This window comes from Chiloscyllium plagiosum, chromosome 7 (assembly GCF_004010195.1).
Source record: "Chiloscyllium plagiosum isolate BGI_BamShark_2017 chromosome 7, ASM401019v2, whole genome shotgun sequence".
NCBI classification, from domain to species: Eukaryota; Metazoa; Chordata; class Chondrichthyes; order Orectolobiformes; family Hemiscylliidae; genus Chiloscyllium; species Chiloscyllium plagiosum.
In genome coordinates this window covers 18296537-18318299 of record NC_057716.1, presented here as the reverse complement: position 1 = coordinate 18318299, position 21763 = coordinate 18296537, and the positions used below count along the sequence as shown (strand labels likewise).

General features: G+C 39.8%; 1 protein-coding gene across 5 annotated transcripts in view; it reads left to right on the top strand.

Moving 5' to 3' along the window:
* Nucleotides 1-21763, top strand: part of traf3ip1 (TNF receptor-associated factor 3 interacting protein 1) — a 168280-nt gene that overhangs the window by 90919 nt on the left and 55598 nt on the right. For all 5 annotated transcript variants that reach the window (XM_043693118.1, XM_043693122.1, XM_043693120.1 and 2 more), the window contains 3 exons: nucleotides 1801-1894; nucleotides 12598-12681; nucleotides 14019-14154. In XM_043693118.1, coding sequence (XP_043549053.1) covers nucleotides 1801-1894; nucleotides 12598-12681; nucleotides 14019-14154 — 314 coding nt within the window. The remainder of the gene's footprint in view (nucleotides 1-1800; nucleotides 1895-12597; nucleotides 12682-14018; nucleotides 14155-21763) is intronic.

The following is a 21763-nucleotide window of genomic DNA, read 5'->3' as shown; positions in this document are numbered from 1 at the left end:
CTTTATTCTCCAGTCCTTGCCTGTGTGTTTGTTGTCTGTAAAATCTGTATTCATCTTCACTTTTCCGCTTTCTATTCAAGTTTCTGTGTTTAACCAATATAGCAACTTCTGTGTCTGCTGTGCATATGAAAATTGGTGCTCATTTTTTTTGAGCTCTCAGCAGATGTTTTCATGCTCAGCTACTGCCTTCTTTGTGTATATCTCTCCCAGCTGTGAGGAGCTCTCCTTGCTTGGTTCCACTATTATCTCTCCAATGTTAGTAATGCAAATTTTATAACATTTTCACAGATTTTAAGTTGAGAGAAATATTTTGTTTATTAATAAATATACATTATTTGGACTAACCCTAAGATCACCATAAAATGCACTCCAGAAAAGGTGATCCTTTTGAAAGTTGCATAGGGATTTTATGTGCCTTAAACTTTAAAGAAGCTGGATCCATTCTTTGCGCTCAACTTTCTTTGAATGTTTCTCATAATGGCATCCAAGCGATACTACATTAATTCTCAGTTGCCATAAGGTAACAATAATAAGCTCTGAATGCCAGTCAGAGTCCTAATGCAAAAGTTCTAAAAATTAAATGAAAATCAATATTATAAATTGTTAATAGAATTAAATTTGTAGCTGTAACAATATAATACAGTCATTGTATTGATGTGACTAAAGGTGGAATTTTCCCATCCCTTCAGGTGGTGAAAAGGGGAATTAACTGGCTGTAGTGAGATATCCCTTTTCATTACCTCACTGATTAAATTCTAGGCAAGAAGGTCCTCTGGGGCCTCATTCAACATTCCAGTGGTTAAGGCCTTTAGGTTGTCAATGAATAGCCATTTAATCTCAATTTGCCACTGCCAAGATCACCTGACTTCCCTGCAAGCTAGAAAAATCAGGGTGTCTTTTCTTGGAGCTTGATTGTACAACCTTCATTTGCAGGAAATAGGTGACATGGAAGATCGCAAGGCATTGGCCTCTAAAAGCCACCTCCCTTCCCATTGCCTCCACCCACCTCCTGTCTGCTATGATTTCCACCCCCCCCCCACCCCCCATAAAGAAGCAAAACAAACACTTACTGAAGATTATGCTTCCAACAATCTTCTGGCCAGAGGGACTCTACTATTGAGGCCTATGATAGTTCAAAAATCTCTTAAATTGATAGGTTTGTGCCCTGGCAAGCTATCTACAGTTTGCCAGTAATCAGAGAATTGCGATATAAGAAAATCCCTTAATTGTACTATAGCTTATGTCATTCTTCCAACTTTTTTGGAGATATGTCCATGTGTACTTAATTGATTTTTTAAAAATAAAAGCAAATAAATATGCGTTCCGTACAAAGCATGGATAGGTATATTTTGCTCTGATATAAGATATTTTCTAATCAATCTGTTCAGAGATGTAGTAACACATCTCTGGAGGAGGTGGGAGTTGAACCTGTCCAGGGGTAAAGACGCTATCATTGTGTCAAAAGATCCCTTTTGAATACAGCTAAAGGTCTCAACCACTGGCTATGTATTTCTCCATTTTTATGTTTTTCATACAAAGGAATAGAAATGTCTGTGCTAAAATTGTTAGACTAGTCTTTAAGCATACATCACTCTGTTCTCAGAGGGCTAAATCCTTAAATTTTTTCCACTGCATTTATTTTAAAACATCCCATTCACCAATCCATACAGACTGGATAGATGCAGTAATGTTTTCGTACAACAGTAGCTTTTGTTTCAGCACTTTGTCTGTTGAAGATAATGTTTTGACTCATTCTTTTACCAATATTACACATCCTCATGATTGCGTCAATATTTTCAGAACTTGAAGCTGCCCACAATTCCATTGAGAGGAAACATACAGCAGAGGTGAATGGAGAGATTCTTGATGAACTTTCCACCCAAGTTGCACAAAGGTTTGATGTCTTTACATTTAATTATTGTTAGCATAGCTGATAAATCCTCTTTCATGTGGCATGTACAGTTTTTAAAAATTTAATTAATGGGATGTGGGGATTGCTAGTTAAACCAGCATTTATTGCCCATCCTTAATTGTTGTTAAGGTGATGGTCAGCTGCCTTCTTCATCTGCTGCTGTCCATTAGGTGCATGCCTAATCCTGTTATGGAGGAAGTTCCAGGAATTTGACTCAAAGTCAGTGAAGGAACAGTGGTATATTTTCAATCAGGACAATGTGTGACTTGAAGGGGAACTTGCAGGTAGTGATGTTCTCATGCATCTGGGGGGTCTTTCCCTTCTAAGTGGAGAGAGGTTATGGGTTTGGAAGGTGCTGTCAAAGAAACCATGGTGAGCTGCTGCAGTTCATCTTGTAGATGGTACACACTGCTACCACTGTGCATTGGTAGTGAAGGGAGTGAACATTGAATGTGGTGAATAAGGTGCCTTCAAGTAGGCTCCTTTGTCTTGGATGGTGTTTGGCTTCTTGAGTGTTGTTGGAGCTGCACTCATCTAGGCAGATGAATATTCCTTCTGTCTCCTGGCATATGCCTTGTAAATCATGGGCAGACTTTGGAGAGTTGCGAGTTGAGTTCCATGCCTCTCACTTCCTAGCTTCTGAATTGTTCTTGTATCTGCAGTATTTATACAGCTGAATTAGTTCAATTTCTAGTTAATGGTAACCCCCATGATACTGAATAGTGAGGCTTTCAGCAATGGTAATGCCAGTGAATGTCAAAGGAAGATGGTCAGATTCATTCTTGTTCAAGATGATTATTTCCTGATTCTACTAGATATCTAGCACAAGTGTAATTTTAAACTAAAATAAAACTAAGGACTACTGATGCTGGAAACTGAAACAAAAGCAGCAATTGCTGGAGAAACTGAGTGGGTCTGGCAGTGTCTGTTGGAGAGAAAGCAAAGTTAACATTTCTGATCTGGTGGCCATTCTTTTGGACTAATAATAGCTAATAGATGCCTCGAGCAACTGTTTGTGTGGAGTTTGTATATTCTCCCAGTGTCTGTGTGAATTTCGTCTGGGTGCTCTGGTTTCCTCCCACAATCCAAAGATGTGCAGTTTAGGTGAATTGGCCATGCTAAATTGCTCATAGTGTTCAGGATGTGTAGGTTAGGTGCATGAGTCAGGGGTAAATATAAGATAATAAGGTAGGAGAATGGTCTGTATGGGTTACTCTTAGAAGGATCAGTGTGGACTTGTTGGGCCAAAGCACGCTGTAGGGTTTCTATGAAAAGGCAGTACATTTTCTGAAGACAGCAGGGGGGAGGGGAACACAGAGAGGAGTAAGCAAGTGAATAGGTGGAGATCTCCACCTAGTCACTTATTCCTTACCCCACCTACCTCCATGTCTTCTGCATATGTATCACCTTTTCCTAGCTACCAGTAGTTCTTAAAAACAGTCAGCAGACCTGAAACATTAATTCTGCTTTGTCTCTGCAGATGCTGCCAGACCAGATGAGTTCCTTGAGCAATTTCTGTTCCTGTTTAGAATTTTAGCATTCATGTGGATAAGATAGGAGTCACAAGCTGAAGCAGGAGAGATCAAAAGGCACAGATAAGGAAGCTGAAATAGCTTTATCAAAAACTTTTTTTTTGATCAGATAAGTGAGACAGAGCAGGAGCCAAATGTTAAAAATGCAAGTATCTTTAGCTCTGCTAAGCTTATTGAGTTACAGCAGAAAGATGAGAATTTAAAGCAGTTGTATCAAAAGCATATACATGGAAGGAGAATGAATGCATCCCTATGTGTTATTACTTAACAAATGATGTCTTCATGAGGAAATGAAGATCATCACACATTCAAGCAAATGAGAAATGGGCAGAAGTTCATCAAACTGTTTTGCCAGTAGGGTATAGAAAGGAGGTGCTGCGAGTGGAGCATGAGCTACCACTAAGAGATCATTTAGGAGTGAGGAAAACACATGCTAAAATACAAAGACATTTTTACTGGCCTGGACTGCACAAGGATATAGTTCAATTTTGCCAGACATGTCATACATGTCAGCTAATCAGAAAACCACAGGCAGTAATAAAACCTGCACTTTTAATACCTATTCCAGCATTTGAGGAACCTTTCACAAGAGTCTTGATTGATTGCGTAGGTCCCCTACCTCAAAAAGTGGGAATAAGTATTTATTAACAATAATGGATGTATCAGCTAGATTTCCTGAGGCAATCCCATTATGCAACATCCCAGCTAAAAGGGTTGTAGAAGAATTACTCATATTTTTTACTAGATATGGACTACGAGTAGAGATACAGTCAGATCAAGGGTCAAACTTCACGTCCAAACTATTCATAGCTTAAGAATAAAACAATTTAAATCTACTACATACCATCCAGAATCGCAGTGAGCACTAGAAAGGTGGCATCAAACACTAAAGACCATGTTGAGGGCTTATAGTCAGGACTATCCAGATGATTGGGCTAAGGGAGTACAGTTTGTGCTTTTTACGATCAGAGATGCACCAAATGAATCAATCAAATTCATTCCATTTGAATTAATTTTTGGGCATGAAGTAAGAGGACCTTTAAAATTGATTAAGGAGAAATTAATAAATCAGAATTCAGAGACAACCCATTTGGACTATGTGTCAAATTTTAGAGAACAACTAAATAAAACTGGGGAATTGGCTGGACGGCACTTAAAAGTATTGCAGCATACAATAAAACAAGAAGCGGATAAAAAAAATCAAAAATTCACAATTTTGCTATTGCGGATAAGGTATTGGTGTTACTTCCTTCCTGGTGTTACTACTTCCAGTAGTACGTGAACCTTTAAAAGCAAGGTTTAGTGGACCTTATCAAATTGAGAGGAAATTGAGTGAGGTGAACTACTTGATAGGAATTCCAGACAGGAAGAAATCTCAGAGTGTGTCATGTGAATATGCTCAAAAAGGTATTTTGACAGGGAAGGAAAGCAAGAGGAGAAGGTGTGAATGATTACAACATAGAAGGAAGAACCAAATTCACAGGATTCTGAATTGGACATTCCTCCAATTAAATTGGACAATGAGGAAGTTGTCAAAAATTGGGATAAATTATTGAATCCCAATAACCTGAAAGAGTTACTACTATCACATGGGGAGATATGTGTGAATAAACTGGGAAGTACTAACCTAATTATACATGATGTTATCCAGAGTTGTTATCTCTGGATTGTTATCCATGCCACGTGATAGCGAGGCAAAGAACAGGTAGAGGTATCAGCTGAACATGTGGCTGCAGGGATGGTGCAGGAGGGAAGGTTTCAAGTTTATGTATAATTGGGGCACATTCTGGGGATGGTGGGACCTCTACAAACAGGACGGTCTTCACTTGAACCAGAGGGGTACTAATATCCTGGGTGAAAGTTTGCTAGTGCTATTTGGGTGGGTTTAAACTAGCTCAGCAGTGGGGTGGGAACCTGTGTTGTAGTTCCAGTACACAGGAGGATGAGAGTAGGGAGGACAAGGATAGGATTTCACTGTCACAGGAGTGTGCTGGCAGACAGCAGGCTGGGTTGAAGTGTGTCTATTTCAGCATCAGGAATATCCGGAATAAGGTTGGGTGAGCTTGCAGCATGGATAGGTAACTGTGGCCATTTCGGAGACATAGATAGAGCAAGGTCAGGAATGGATGTTAGAGGTTCCATGGTTTAGTCTTTCATTAAGATCAGGGAAGGTGGAAAAAGAGGGGGAGGTGTGGCTTTGTTAGTCAAGGATGGTATAACGGTGACTGAAAGAACTTTTGACGAGGACTCGTCTACTGAGGTGGTATGGACTGAGGTTAGAAATAGGAGAGGACAGGTCACACTGCTGGGAGTTTTTTATAGGCCTCCGCCAAGTTCCAGAATGTGGAGGAGAGGATTGGCAAATTGATTCTGGGCAAGAGGGAAAGGAACAGGGTGGTCATTATGAGGGAGTTTAACTTCCCCAATATTGACTGGGAATGCTATAACTCGAGTACGTCGGATGGATCGGTTTTTGTCCAATGTGTGCAAGAGGGTTTTCTGACACAGCATGTCGACAGGTCAACAAGAGGAAGGCCACACTGGATCTGGTACTTGGTAATGAATCAGGCCGTGTTTAATTAGTGATAAGTGAGCATTTTGGAGAGAGTGACTATAATTCAGTTACGTTTAGTTTAGTGATCGAAATGGATAGTACATGCCACAGGGTAAGAGTTATAGATGGGGAAAGGGCAATTATAATGCAATTAGGCAAGATTAGGAGGCATAGGATGGGGCAGCAAAATACAGGGGATGGGGACAGTCGAAATGCGGAGCTGGTTTATGGAACAGATATTGTGTGTCTTTGATGGGTATGTCCCTGTCAGGCAGGGAGGAAGCTATAAGGTAAGGGAACCGTGGTTTATTAAAGAAATTGTATCTCTTGTTAAGCGGAAGAGGGAGGCTTATGTAATGTTTAAGTGAGATGGTTCAGTTGAGGCGATAGAGAGTTAGAGTATCTAGGAGGAATTTAAAGATAGAATTAATAAGAGCAAGGAGGGTACATGAGCAGTCTTTAGCAGGTTAGAATAAAGGTGAACCCTAAAGCTTTCTATTAATATATGAGGAATAAATTGATAACTAGGGTACGAATAGGGCGTGTGAAAGACAGAAGTGGTAAGTTGTGTGTGGACCCTGTGGAGATTGGAGAGGTGCTAAACAAATATTTCTCGTCTGTTTTCACACAAGAAAAGGAGAATATTGTAGAGGAGAAAACTGAGATACAGGCTATTAGACTTGTAAGGATTGAGTTTAGTAAGGAGGAGGTGTGAAGGTAGATAAGTCCCCTGGGCCGGCTGGGATTTTTCCAAGAATTCTCTGGGAAGCTAGGGAGGAGATGGCGAGCCTTTGGCCTTGATTTGCAGGTTTAGTACCAGAGGACTGGAAGATTGCAAGTTGTGCCCTTGTTCAAGAAGGGTAGGAGGGATGACCCACGTAATTATAGACCAGTGAGCCTTACGTCTTTTGTAGGAAAAGTTTTGCAAAAGATTGTAAGAGGTAGGATTTATAATCATCTAGCAAGCAACAATTTGATTGGAAATAGTCAACATAGATTCATCAAGGGCAGGTCGTATCTCACAAACCTCATTGGGTTTTCTGAGAAGGTGACCAAGCATGTAGAAGAGGGTAAGGCAGTTGACGTGCTGTACATGGACTTCAGTAAAGCCTTTGATAATGTCCCACATGGTAGGCTATTGGAGAAAAAGCGGAGGCATGGGATTGAAGGTGATTTAGCAGTTTGGGTTAGAAACTGGCTTTCTGTCAGAAGGCAATGAGTAGTGGTTGATGGAAAATATTCAGCCTGGATTCCGGTTACTAGTGGTGCATCACAATGATATGTTTTGGGACCATTGCTGTTTGTCATTTTTATAAACTACCAGGACGCAGACATGTGTGGATGGGTTAGTAAGTTTGCAGATGATACTAAAGTCAGTGGACAGTGTGGAAGAATGTTGCAGGTTGCAGGGAGACTTGGATAAACTGCAGAATTGGGCTGAGAGGTGGCAAATGGAGTTCAATGCAGATAAATGTGAGGTGATTCACTTTGGAACAAATAACAGGAAGACAGAATAGTGGGTCAATGGAAAGGTTCTTCGTAGTGTGGATGTGCTGAGGGATTTTGGTGTCCATGTACATAGATCCCTGAAAGTTGCCACCCAGGTTGATAGTGCTGTTAAGAAGGCATACGGTGTGTTAGGTTTTATTGGTAGAGGGATTGAGTTCTGGAGCCGTGATATCATGTAACTGTACAAAACGCTCATGCGGCCTCACTTGGAGTATTGTGTGCAATTCTGCTCGCCCCAGATGTGGAAGCTTTGGAAGGATGTGGAAGCTTTGGAAAAAGTGCAGAGGAGATTTGCCAGCATGTTGCCTGCTCTGGAGGGAAGTTCTTATGAGGGAAGGCTGAGGGACTTGGGTCTGTTCTCATTGGAGAGAAGGCTAAGAGGGGATTTACTAGAGACATACAAGATGATCAGAGGATTAGGTAGGATGGGCAGTGAGAGTCTTTTTCTGAGGATGATGACATCTGCTTGTACGAGGGGCTATAGCTGCAAATTGAGAGGTGATAGATTTAAGACAGATGTCACAGGCAGGTTCTTTACTCAGAGTGGTAAGGACGTGGAATGCCTTGCCTGCCAATGTAGTTAACTCAGCCACATTAGGGGCATTTAAACAGTCCTTGGGTAAGCATATGGATGATGATGGGATAGTATAGAGTGATGGTCTTAGATTAGTTTACAGGTTGGCGCAACATCGAGGGCTGAAAGACCTGTTCTGCACTGTATTGTTCTATGGTGAATGGGTGGGGGAGTGATGTGCAATATCATGGTTAACCCGGCTGTTGAAGTTGCTTTCAAAGGTACCAGTGATGCATTGCCTTTCTGTGTTCAGTTACACATCAACAAGTGGCGTGTGGCTCCTTTTTGGTCTGCACAACTACACTTCATCACTGATGTCTGAAGCACTGTGCCTTCTAGTATCTGGACCAGATTGACCCTTGTCTTTACCTTGACTGTTGTTTTCTTCGGGTTGTTATGGAAGGTTTGTTTGTGGCCTGACTTATGAATGTATAAATTAGGAGCAGGTATAGGCCATTCAGCACCTCTGCTTTGCCGTTTTATTGAGATCATGGTTGATCTGATTGTGGCCTTAATTCCATGTTCCCATCTTCTCTTCAACAACTGTGCACCCCTGTCTGGTGTAAGAGTAAAACAGGGAAGGTGACTCATTTATAGCTAACAAGAGAAATCAGGAACGGTGTTAAAAGTCAAAGAGGATGCACATAAATTGGCCAGAAAAAGCAGCAAACCTGAGGAATGGGAGAATTTTTTAAACTTTTAAATTCAGCAGAAGAGGACAAAGGGTTTAATTCAGAAAGGGAAAATAGAATTGAAAGTAAGCTTGTGGAAAGCATAAAAACTGACTGCAAAAGCTTCTATAGTTATGTGAAGGGAAAAAGACTGGTGAAGACAAATATAGGTCCCTTGCAATTAGGATCAGGTGAATTCATAATGGACAACAAAGAAAGGGCAGACCAGTCGAACAAATACTTTGGATCTATCTTTAAGGAGGAGACAAATAATCTTTGGGCTTGCTAGGGACAGAGAGTTAAGCATGAAGGAGGAACGGATGGAAATCCTTATTAGTTAGGAAATTGTATTGGGGAAATTGATGGGATTAAAACCCAAAAAGCCTCCAGGGGATGATTTCCGTCCCGAGTACGTAAGGAAGTGACCTTCGAAATAACAGATGCGTTGGTGATCATTTTCCAGCATTCTGTAGAGTTCCATTGGACTGGAGGGTAGCTAATGTAAATCGTCTTTATAAAATAAGGGAGAGAAAATGGGAAATTATAGGCCACTTAGCCTGACATTGATGGTGGGGAAAATGTTGGAGTCAGTCCTTAAGGATGTAATAATTGAATATTTGGAAAGCAGTGGACAGAATTGGTCCTAGTCGGCATGGATTCACTATAGGGAAATCTTGCTTGACAGACTTTCTGCAATTTTTTGAAAATGTGACCAGTAGGATAGACAATGGTAAATGAGTAGATGTTGTGTATCTAGACTTTCATAAGTTCCACACAGGAGATTAGTTAGGTAATTTAAAGCTCATGGTATCGGAGGTAATGTATTGACTTGGATAGTGAAATGGTTGGTAGATAGAAAGCGGAGAGTTGGAATAAACAGGTCCTTTTCAGAGTGGCAGGCGGTGATGTGTGGGGTGCCGCAGGGTTCACTGCTGGGGCCTCAGGTGTTCACCATAATACATTAAAGATTTGAACGAAGGAATTGAATGCTATATCTCCAAATTTGCAGGTGACACTAAGCTGGGTGGCAGTGTGTGCTGTGAGAACGATTCTAAGAGGTTGCAGGGTAATTAGGACAGATTGTGGCTGAGTGGGCAAATACTTGACAAATGCAATATAATGTGGATTAATGTAAGGATATCCATTTCGGTCACCAAAACAGGAATGCAGATTATTATCTGAATGGTGGCAGTATAGGAAAAGGTGAGGTGCAATGAAACCTGCGTGTCTGATGGCATGTACTCCTTCACTGCAAGAGGATTTGAGTATTGGAGTAGGATGTCTTGCTGCAGTTATACAGGGCCTTGGTGAGGCCACACCTTGGGAATTGTGTGCAGTTCTGGTCTCCTAGTCTGAGGAAGGACATGCTTGCTATTGAGGGAGTCCAGCGAAGGTTAACCAGATTGATTTCTGGGATGGCAGGACTAACATGTGAAGAAAGACTGGAGCGATTGGGCTTGTATTTGCTGGTATTTAGAAGAATGAGGTGGGATCTCATAGAAACATATAAAAATTCTGATGGAACTGGACAGGCTAGATGTGGAAATAATGTTCCCAATGTTGGGCAAGTCCAGATCTAGGAGTCACAATCTAAGAATAAGGGTAAGCCACTCAGGACTGAGGTAAGGAAGAATTTCTTCACTCAAGTGTTGTGAACCTGTGGAATTCTTTCCTGCGGGAAGCTGTTTGGGCCATTTCATAGATCCAAGAGGGAGCCGGATGTAGCCTTGCAGCGAAAGGGATCAAGGGGTATGGGGAGAGGTGGGAATGAGATAATGGGATTCATGATCAGCCATCATTGTATTGATTGGTGGTGCAGGCTGAAAGGACTGAATGGTCTACGCCTGCACCTGATTTCTATGTTTCTCCCTAAAAACATTGGCTCTATTGTTAGTAAAGAAACTAAATATCTTTTAATTTAAAAGTATTTAATGAAGCCACTTACCCAAAAGGGGAAGGATCCTTTCAGCATCCACCCTATCAAGCCCCATTGGGAGCTTGTATATTTCAATAAAATCACCTCTCATTTTTCTTAACTCCAATATGTACAGACTTACCTATCTAACCCTTCTTCCCAAAGATAACCAGCTCATGCCAGATATCAGTTGAATGAGCCTTCTCTAAAATGCCTGTAATGCATTTCCACCCACTTTTAAATAAGAAGATCGTAACATTGTACATAGTGCTGCCAGGTGTTGCCTTATCAGTGCTCTAAACAGTTGTGGCAAGCAATTCCGTATCTTATAATTCCATTTCCCATAGACAATGATCTATTTGCCTTCTTAATTTCTTGTATCGACATGCAAACCTGATGTCATTCATGTACCAGGACATCAAGAGCCCTCTACCTGGGTTCTGCAGTCTCTATTTAAGTGATAAACCAGTTTTCTATACTTGCTGCACAAATGTACAGGTTCACGTTTCCTCTCAATATATTTCACTGAAAGAGGTCAGAGTGGAGTATAAAGAACAAAGAAAGTTACTGCACAGGAACAGTCCCTTTGGCCTTCCAAGCCTATGCTGATCCAGACTCTCTATCTAAATCTGTTGCCTATTTTGTAAAGGTCTGAACCCTTCAGCTCCCTGCCCATTCATGTATCTGTCTAGATACATCTTAAATGAAGCTATTGCACCTGCCTCTACCACTTCCACTGACATCGCGTTCCAGGCATCCACCACCTTCTGCGTAAAAAACTTACCATGCAAATCTCCCCAAAACCTCTGACCCCTAGTAATTGAGTCCTCCATTCTGAGAAAAAGTTTCTTGCTATCTACCCTGTCTATACCTCTCATGATTTTGTAGACCTCAGTCAGATGCCCCCATAACCTCCGTCTTCCTTATGAAAATAATCCTAATCTACTCAACTTTTCTTCATAGCCAGCACCCTCCTGGTGAACCTCCTCTGTACCCTCTCCAAAGCATCCATATCCTTTTGGTAATGTGGCGACCAGAACTGTATGCAGTATTCCAAATGTAGCCAAACCAAAGTCTTATTCAAATGTAACATGACTTTCCAACTCTTGTATTCAAAACCCAGTCCGATGAAGGAAAGCATGCCATATGCCTTCTTGACCACTCTATTGACCTATGTTGCCACCTTCAGAGAACAATGGACCTGAACACCCAGATCTCTCCTTTTTACCCAGGACTTTCCAGTTACTGTCTAGTTCTCTCTTGAATTGGATCTTCCAAAAAGCATCACCTTGCATTTGGTCGGATTGAACGCCAGCTGCCATTTTTCTGCCCAGCTCTTCAATCTATCTATATTCTGCCGTTTTCTCTGACAGTCCCCATCACTATCTGCTCCTCCTGTACGCTATCTACTAACTTTACATACTATTGCCATAGAAGGTCTCTTCAAGGTAAATATTTTGTACTTAACCTGTTCAGAGATGTTATTACATATCTCTGAATTGGATAGTGCTTGAATGTTTCAACATTAAACATAGTTGCTGCTTTTCTGGGTTTTGGCTTGAGATTCATTTCTCGATAATTAAGATTCTGTTCATGATGTAAGTTAATTTCAAACTGAATGAAATATGATGATTTTAGCATAGAAGGATGCCATTTGGCCTGACATGTCCATGCTGACTGCCTGTGAGAACAGTTTACCTTGACTGTCCCCTCCACATCTTCTCCATAGCTCAGTAATTCCTTTTTTTAAGATAATTATTCAATTCTCGTTTGATGCCTTAGTTGAATCTGCCTTCACAAAATTCTCAGGCAATGTATTACACATCCAACAATTCACTGTAGAACAGTTTGCCCTCATGTCATAGTTGTTGCATTTTAAACTTTTATTCATTATTATGTGATTGAAATAAAAGATTGTGTTCTTGAACAGCAAGCGAGTACCTCGACCAGGCAGTGCAAGACCAGCACCTCCCAGAGTAAAGAAGCAGGAAAGTCCAGACTCCCCTTCAGAAAGGTAGATTTTTCTTTTATGATTATTGTTGTTGAGTGGATGTCCTGGAAATTTGCTATGTATTAAGCAAAAACAATGTCATGCAATTCATTGGGTTCTTATATCATAAATTGAAGATGTTTTTGCTGGTAAAATACATGTTATCAGTGAATTGCATGGTGATAATTAAATAATAAGATTCATGTGATTGTACTCTAGCTTCCTCAACGATCAAGAAAGATCATCAAGGTATGTTGAGTTATTGACAGATAGGAAGCAAGCAAGGAATAAGGAATCTGATTGCTTGAAGTTAAATTGGTAAAAAAATTAAGTTTATAGCAATTATTTGAGCCCCTTGAATGAATAAACAGCTCCAACCAGTGAGATTTGTCAACTGAAATTATGAAAGCAAAAACGCTCTTGACGTAAGGCTGGGAATGTTTTGTTTGTTTATTGTTAAATTGTAATTAATTTCTCTTGGGCACACCCAAAATTAAAGAATACGTAAACTACTTCGAGTATGAGAAATATGACATAAAATCATTTGAAAGTTGTTGGAATTAGATTTAAGAGTGATATTATTGAAATAGTAGTAAGATATTTTATGTGATGATGGTTATGTAGTTTATAAGCCCTTTTAATCCCAAACATGATGGAGAAAAAGCCCAGTCTGAAGGGGAAAAGAATTTTAATCAAGAAAAATCATCAAGGTATGTAGAGTTATTGACAGATAGGAGGTAAACCAGGAATATTATCTTAATGGAAGCAAGGAATAAGGAATCTGATTGCTCAAATTTAAATTAGTAAAAAAATGTAAGTTTATAGCAATTACTAAGAGTAACAAATTCTTTCAAAAAAGAGTAATGCATTTTATTACATAATTTGTCAGAAAAATGAATAGATTTTAGGGGGCATTCATGATTTAATTGAATGATAAACAGGAAAAGGAAGAAGTGAGGACGGCAGATGCTGGAAATTAGAGTCGAAAAGTGTGGCACTGGAAAAACACAGCAGGTCAGGCAGCATCCAAGGAGCAGGAGAATTGATGAAGGGCTTATGCCCAAAATGTTAATTCTCCTGCTCCTTGGATGCTGTTGATATGCTATGCTTTTCTAGTGCCACACTTTTTGACTCTGATAGACAGGAAGAGTATATTAAAGGGGTGAGCCTCAGAAGTTTCAAGATACTTTGTATTGCTGCACATTTTAAAGAAAAAATAAACGATGTATTGTCTTGACAGCTGTCATAGCATTGCAGAAGTTTATACCACAGAAATAGGTAATTAGTATCTAATGTGTCCCACATAACTTAAATTCCATTTTAATGTGTTTTTTTTGACTGGTTTTATTGTGCTTTTCCAGAATTGGTAGTGCAAAACCTGTCACTAATTTAATAGTGGATAAAGGAAAGAATGTTGAAGAGGAAGAGGATGATGATGAACAGTTTGTGGTGGAAGAAGCAGTCTCACAGCTGCCAGAAATGCCTGAGACGGAACCTGTAAGTCAAGAATTTTTTTTTCACTGGATTTACTCACTTCCTTGGGGCAGTAATTGCTGTTTTTATAAATTTTACATTATTTTTGGAACTTCTGAAAATAAAATCAAAAACAAAAATACTTTAAAAGGGAGGAAAGAGAGTGAGTTTCGGGATAGCGATCATGTGAATAGGTCAGACACTGAAGAATTGCATAAAGCTCAGAGATCAACTTTTTAATGAAGCAGCGAACAAGTGTAGTTTCACAACTGTCAGAATGAGAAATTGCATAAGGGCTCTGGAGATCTGGTTTTACTGAAACAACAAACAAGCAGTGTAGTTAGGTAGCTGATGTGGGAGGGCTAATATCCAGCTTCATGTGCACTGACAGATGTATCAGTGACTTAAAAAAATCACTGCCTGAAACTGCAGGAGAAGAGGATGACCTTCAGATTTTTGAGCCTGATCTGCTAAGTGTTTGATTTTCAGATTTATAAAACTTCTAAATCTTAATGTCTTTTTTTGTAAATCTGTAATAATAAAGTGAGAGTTTTTTTTATTATGTTTGTATTGAGATCTAGCTCTTGATTGACTTTTAATTGTTATTTGGTATTCCCAGAGCAGTGTTTTCAAGCAGTAAGACTGCTAATGCTGTTTTTTTGAGCAATGTGTGTTGTGTTTGTTTTTAGTTAATTTCTGGTTCTGTAGATTGTTAAAAGGACAGAAATGGCTTTTAGTCGGACAATGTGCTCTTCCTGTCAGGTGTGGGAGATCAGGAAAAATGTGAACATTCTGTCTGCAGGAAGTGTGTTTGGTTTCAAATCCAATTGGTCCACATGGATAGGTTGGAATGCAAGTTAGAGACATTGAGGAGTTTACAAAGGCAAATGAGTGTGATGGATGGCAGATATGGAAGGTGGAGACATCACAGATATAGTCAGGTAGATGGTTGACTGCTAGGAATGGGGGAGAGTTAATCAGGTAGTGAAGGAGTCTTCTGTAGTTATCCCCATCCCAAACAGTTATGCTGTTTTGGATGCTGTAGGGGGCATGGCCTCTCCGGTTTCTGGCTCCATGACTGGCTTTATTGTAATGAGGAGTATGTCAGTTTCCAAGCCATCAATTATAATAGGGGACTCTGGAACACAAACATATGTTCTGTGGCCGTCAGCGAGACATTAGGATGATCTTGACCCTGGCACCAGGGAGGCAATGATGTCTCAGAGGGTGCAGCATAGTCCAAAACGGGAGAGTGACCAGCAGAACATCGTAGTGCATATTGATATCAATGATGTAGCAGGGAAAGGGATGAAGTTCTGCACAGAGAATGTAGGAAACTAGGCAGGAGGTTAAAATGTAGGTCTTCAAGGGTAGTAATATCTGATTTACTCCTGGTGAGCTTGGCGGAGAACAAGATTCAGACTGATAAATTAAACCTGATTTACTGCAGTACAGGCAAGGCAGATTAAATTGAGGGCATGGTTGGGAACATGGGAGTGGGGTATTGTAGCTATTATAGAAACATGACTCTGACATGAATAGGACTGGCAGTTTAATATTCCGGGTATAGATCCTGCAGGAGGGATAGAAAGGGTGACGGGGGTGGGGGGGGGGTTGGCATTTTTGGTTAGGGATAACAGTACGGTTGTACTGACAGAGGATATTTTTTGGAATACATCCAAGGAAGATATTTGGGTGGAACTGAGAAATAAGAAAGGGATGATCACCTTGTTAGGATTGTATTACAGGCGATCCAATAGTCAACAGGAAATTGAGAAGCAAATATGTAAGGAGATCTCAGGTACCTGTTAGAATAATAGGGTTGTAATGGTAGGGGATTTTAAATTTCCAAACATAGACCCAAACTGTCTTGGTGTTAAGGGCTTGAATGAAAGGAAATTCAAATGTGTAGAAGGAAACTTTATTTTAGTACCTACTAGAGAAGGAGTAATACTTAACTTTCTGTTGGGAAATAAGGTAGGGCAAGTGACTAACGTATCAGGGGGGAAGCATTTTGGGGCAAGTGATCATATTTAAAATCGTTATGGACAAGGATAGAACTGATCAAAACATTCTAAATTGGAGCAAGGCCAATTTTTACAGTACTACACAGGAATTTACTTCCAAAAGTTGAGGGGAGACTATATGCGAGTAAAGATATGTTTGGGAAATGGGAAGTTTTTAAAAATTAAATGACGAATGTTCAGAGATTAGTATATTCTTGTTAATGTGAAGGGTAAGACATTTAGATGTAGGGAATGCTGGATGATTAGAGAAATTGAGGTTTCGGTCAAGAATAAGAAAGAAGCCTATGTCAGGAATAGATAGCTGGGTTCGAGAGAATCCTTAGAGGTGTATACTTGAGGGAAATCAGGAGAGTAAAAAGGGGGCATGAGATAGCTTTGGCAAATAGAGTTAAGAAAAATTTTAAAAAGATTCATTAAGTATGTAAGTAAGTGAGCTACAAATCTTCTTAAAAAGTTTATTAAGGGCAGAAGAGTAACTAGGGAGAGAACAAGACCTTAAAGGTCAACGTGGCCGTCTATGTGTGGAACCATATGAGATGGGTTGGATACTAAACAAATATTTTGCAGTAGTATTTACTGGGGAGAAGGACATAGAAGCTAGGGAACTTGGGGAAATATATAGTGATGTCTTGGAAAGAGTTCATATTACTGAAGAGGAGGTCCTGGATGTCTTAAAATGCATTATGGTAGACAAATCCCCATGCCCTGATCAGATGTTTCCCAGAACTTGGTAGGAAGAGATTGCTTGGGCCCCTTTCTGTAATATTTGTATCATCAATAGCCATAGGTGAGGTGCTGGAAGAATGAGGGTTTTTCTGATGTAAGGAAAAGCCAGGGCACTATATAGCAATGAGCCTTACGTCAGGAATGGATAAATTGTTGGTGCACATTCTGAGGTACAAAATTAACATGCTTTTGGAAAGGCAAGGTCTGATTAGGGATCATCAACATAGCTTTATGCATGGGAACTTGTCTCACTAACTTGATTGAGTTTTTTGAAGAGGGTTGGTGAAAGCAGAACGGTAGATGTTGTCAATATGGACCTAAGCAAAATGTTTGACAAGGTTCCACATGGTATACTGGCTAGTAAGGTTAGATCACATTGGATCCAACGGGCACTAGCTAATTGGACTCAAAATTGACTTGAAATGTAGGAGACAGAGGGTGATGGTAGAGGGTTGCCTTTTGGATTGGAGGCCTGTGACCACAAGGAGTGGTGCTGGGTCCACTCCTTTTCATAATTTTATATAAATGATTTGGATATAAATATAGGAGGCACAGTTTGTAAGTTTGCAGATGACACTAAAATAGGTGATGTAGTGGACAGTGAAGAAGGTTACCTCAGTACAACGGGACCTTGATAAGATGGGCTAGTGGGCTGAGGAAGGGCAGATGAAGTTTAAATGTGTGGTGTTGCATTTTCGTAAGGCAAACCAGGGCGTAACTAGTTGCCATACTCTAGTTGAGGTCGGATTGGTGTGTTAGACAAGTTCAACGTAACCGCCTTGCTTTTATACACTATGCCCTTATTAAAAAGCCCAGGATATTTTTATTAACAGCTTTCCCAACTTATCCCAACAATCTTTAATGAATTGTGTACATACACAACTGGATCCTTCATCTTGTATCCCGTTTAGAATATTATCCATTGTAGATTAGATTACTTCATGTGGAAACAGGCCCTTCGACCCAACAAGTCCACACCCCTACACTTAATACTATGGGCAATTTAGCATGGCTAATTCACCTAACCTGCACATCTTTAGACTGTGGGAGGAAACCACGCAGACAAGGAGAGAATGTGCAAACTCCACACAGACAGTTGCCCGAGGCGGGATTTGAACCCGGGTCTCTGGCGCTGAGGCAGCAGTGCTAACCACTGTGCCACCGTGCTATTTCTCATATACCTTCCATTAAAATGTATCACCTTTCATTGCTCAGCGCTGAACTTCATCTGACATCTGTGTACCCAGTCTGCTAACTTGTCTGTGTCCTTTTGTAGTTCTAAACTATCATCCTCCTAGTTTAGCATGCTTCTGAGTTTTGATTCATTCACCAGTTTTGGAATTGTGCTCCATACCAAGGTCTAGATCATTAATATATATCAGTTGAACTTGCCTCCACCACACTTCCAGGCAGTGCATTCTATTTCCTAACTATTTGCTGACTGAAAATGTTATTCTTCCTAAACTTACTATTCTCTGTAATCTATAGGTTTTATTAATAGGTAGGGTCAGAGTAAGGGAGAAAGTCACTCAGTCTAAATTGGGATTACTCTGCATGTATTTTTGTAACTTTGCTCCTTTCTCCCTTACTCTGACCCTACATGTGCTAGGTAGGTATGCTGAAGCACAACAATGTTTTTTGCTGACACCTTGCTGGGGTGTCATGGTAGATACAAGCACCACTGTTCCCAGAGTTGTCGTAAAGTTAAAGATTTTTAAAAATCCACAAAATTCCCCAGTTTACTTATTTTTCAGACCCACGTTGACAGAAAGCACAAACCAGGTTCTTGTACTTGACAAGAATAACTATTAAAAGTAGATAGACTGTAGCTGTAGGTAAGTAATTATGAATCGTCAGCATAAAAGTCTGCCACTTAAGCTCTTATCCCCTTATGTACTCCCCCATCTTACCCACAGATGTAGACAGGAAAAAAGCATGTTATGGATGGAGGGAAAACTGGGAAAGCTCTCTTCATGGAATCGGCTGACATGGTTCTTGTGCTGATCAGAATGCTGCTTCTCAGTCTTCTTTCTCTGGATTCTTGCACTGGTTTGCAAGCTTTGCAAGAATTTGCAGCTTATGGCAACTGCTGGAGGAAAGATAAACTTGTTTTCTTCAGGCTTAAAGTGGGTTTAATTGCAGAGAGCAAAACACTCCTGAGCTGGTGGGGATCTAATAGCTTTTCACTATTTTATCCATAACTTCAAACTGATCAGCTATCTGACAAACAAGAATCAGTAACTGTGCACAGACTAATCAGTTACTTGTTGCTGCCTGAATCTCCTTTTGTGTATTCTCCTTGGTTCCAGCTTGTCTGCAAACTACATTTCAGCTATTGCTTGAACAAGCAGCTGTATACAGTAAATGGTACTTACAATAAGTGTCGGGTTACATGCTATCCAAAGATACAGTAATCATTCAGCAGTCCTTGGTTTTTAAAACTGTTTTTTCTTCTAGTTCATTTCACAATCAAAATGCAGAAAACTGAAACAACATGATCACTATTTTGTAGATGGGGAGATTTAAACAATTAAAGCCGTTTAGGACCCTGCTATGACATCTCTGTCATAAGACTCTCTGGGGTACATTAGAAGTTGATTACCAAATTTCAATTTGGATATCAATCCATGTGCACAAAATGTCAATGTCAAAGCTTCATGTGTCACATCCTCGTATGGAACTATATTCCTGATATTCTCAACTGTCAGTCTTCTCCTTGTATATAGGAATTCAAATATAATATTCATTTATTTACTTGCTGAACTTGGCTTTTGGAACAAACATTAAGCTTTAGGAAGCCTGAGGCCTGACCATTGATGCCCTGGTTGTCTAAATGTTTCCATGATTTGAGTAATTACCAAGGTTATTGTCTTTAAGCTAGACTTGTTTCCAGCATCAAACCTGTTATTCATTTTATATAATGTTGCAGATAAAGAACTTCCTGGAAATAGTGCACCAATAATGAAGTCCCACTTTCCCACAAGTTGTGACAAAATATGTAAGAGAGTAAAACTTCTAATGAGACCACCAAAACCGATAACACTTAACTTCCACAAGATCCGTAAAAGACATTTTTAAAAACTGTAGTCCTTCAAAATCCCAAACATACTGAATCACAATTAAGACTGATGAAAGACAAATGGTTTAATCCATAACGTGGCTGAAAAACAACTGTCGGTTGTGTAAAATAAGAATCCAGAGATCAAAAGACAAGACCACAAGACAGAATGTAATTTATTTTTCTGTTCTTTTGAATTTGCAATGACAATGCAATTGCCCATATCGTGATGCATGTCCTTCACTTTGATACTTGATCAGTTGAACTTAGGTCTTTTCAAGTATGATTTCTTTCTTCCTTAAGCTTTCGAGGTTTTCTGTTACCTATCCCTGACATGCATGAGCAAACTTGTGCATACGTGTGTGCACATGCTATTTGTAGGTTTTCAATGTTTTCACTCTGCTTCTTGGCACTTCGTCTTTTTTAAAACACAACCAATCAGCTTTATACCAGCTGAATTTCCTTAACCTGAAAAATTCTTGGTACCGTTCAGTCTCAACCTTTTCTTCTTTTTGCTCCCTAAAGCTAACGTTGTATTGCACAGCTCAACAACATACAAAATGAGATTTTCAAATTCCAAAACTTTGCTTTTATTTTGATTAAAGCAGTCCAACTTCCATTTCAGTTCACAGTCCCAGAAAATGAAATATGTGGTCTTTTACAGGCTTGAAAGCTTACACTTGTTTCATTAGATTTTTCAGCGGCTTGTCTTTCCCCCACATTTATTTCAAAAGTAAAATGGCTTGCAAATTCTGGATATCAGGCTACAGACTCAACAGATTCTTAAGGTTTTTTTACTTAAGTATCTGATTTTTTTTCTGACAGGTCTTAAAACTTATGAAGCATTTACAAGTGACAGTCAAATGATACATATTAATAATCTGGCAAAGTAATTTGATACAGCTTCCAAACACAATAACTATTTTTCTTTGCCTTTGTTGAAATATTGGAGTATACTAAAGGTTAATTATACATTTCCTGTTCTAAAATTATATGTTTAGAACACGTAGCATTCACGTATTCTTCTAAGTCATTTCAAGGAAGGGTTATAAAGGAAGGTGCTAGCCATGCTGTTCTTTGTAGCACATTCTGAATCACAAGTTTCTGGATTTAAGTCCAACACTTGTGGCTAAATTTTAGTGTCCTCATTGGCGTGCTGTAGTGGGAGTGGGGGAACATGTAAGTTATGACACATGAGTAGCTCATTGCCTTGCTGTCCACCCCCGCCCCATCTGGTCTGATAGTATAGGCCGTGGGTACAGGGCTGACAAGCTCATCTGCCATTAAGTCTGTTGTAGTCCATAAGTAGCTAATCAATGACCACTTAAGGATTTTGATCCTCCTCCACTGTCAGTTCACACATAATGTCACCGTGGAACAGCCCAAACGTTAGTCAGTTTGAGACTGATATTAATAACCGGACTGGAGGTGGGTTATGGGAGGAGACAAGCAACATAAGTCTGCAAATCCTCTTCCCTTAGTGTAGTACTGAGAGAGCACTACACTGTTCTAAGCACAACTTTACAGTTGTTATTTTCAGGCAAGAACCCACTTGCCTTTTTGAGTAAATGTAAAAGATCCGAGATCTATTTTAAAGAAGACTCGAGGAATTACCTCCGTTTCTTGGCCAACATCAACATAAAAGCTGGTCATTTCTTTTTGGGAGTTTGCTGGGCACAAATTTGCTGCATTTCCTACATTACAGCAGTGGCTAAATTTTAAAAAGTACTTAATTGGCTTTAAAGTATTTTGACACTTCGAGTGGTTGTGAAAAGTATTATATTAATGGCAGTCCTCCTCATTTATAAAATTTAATACTGAG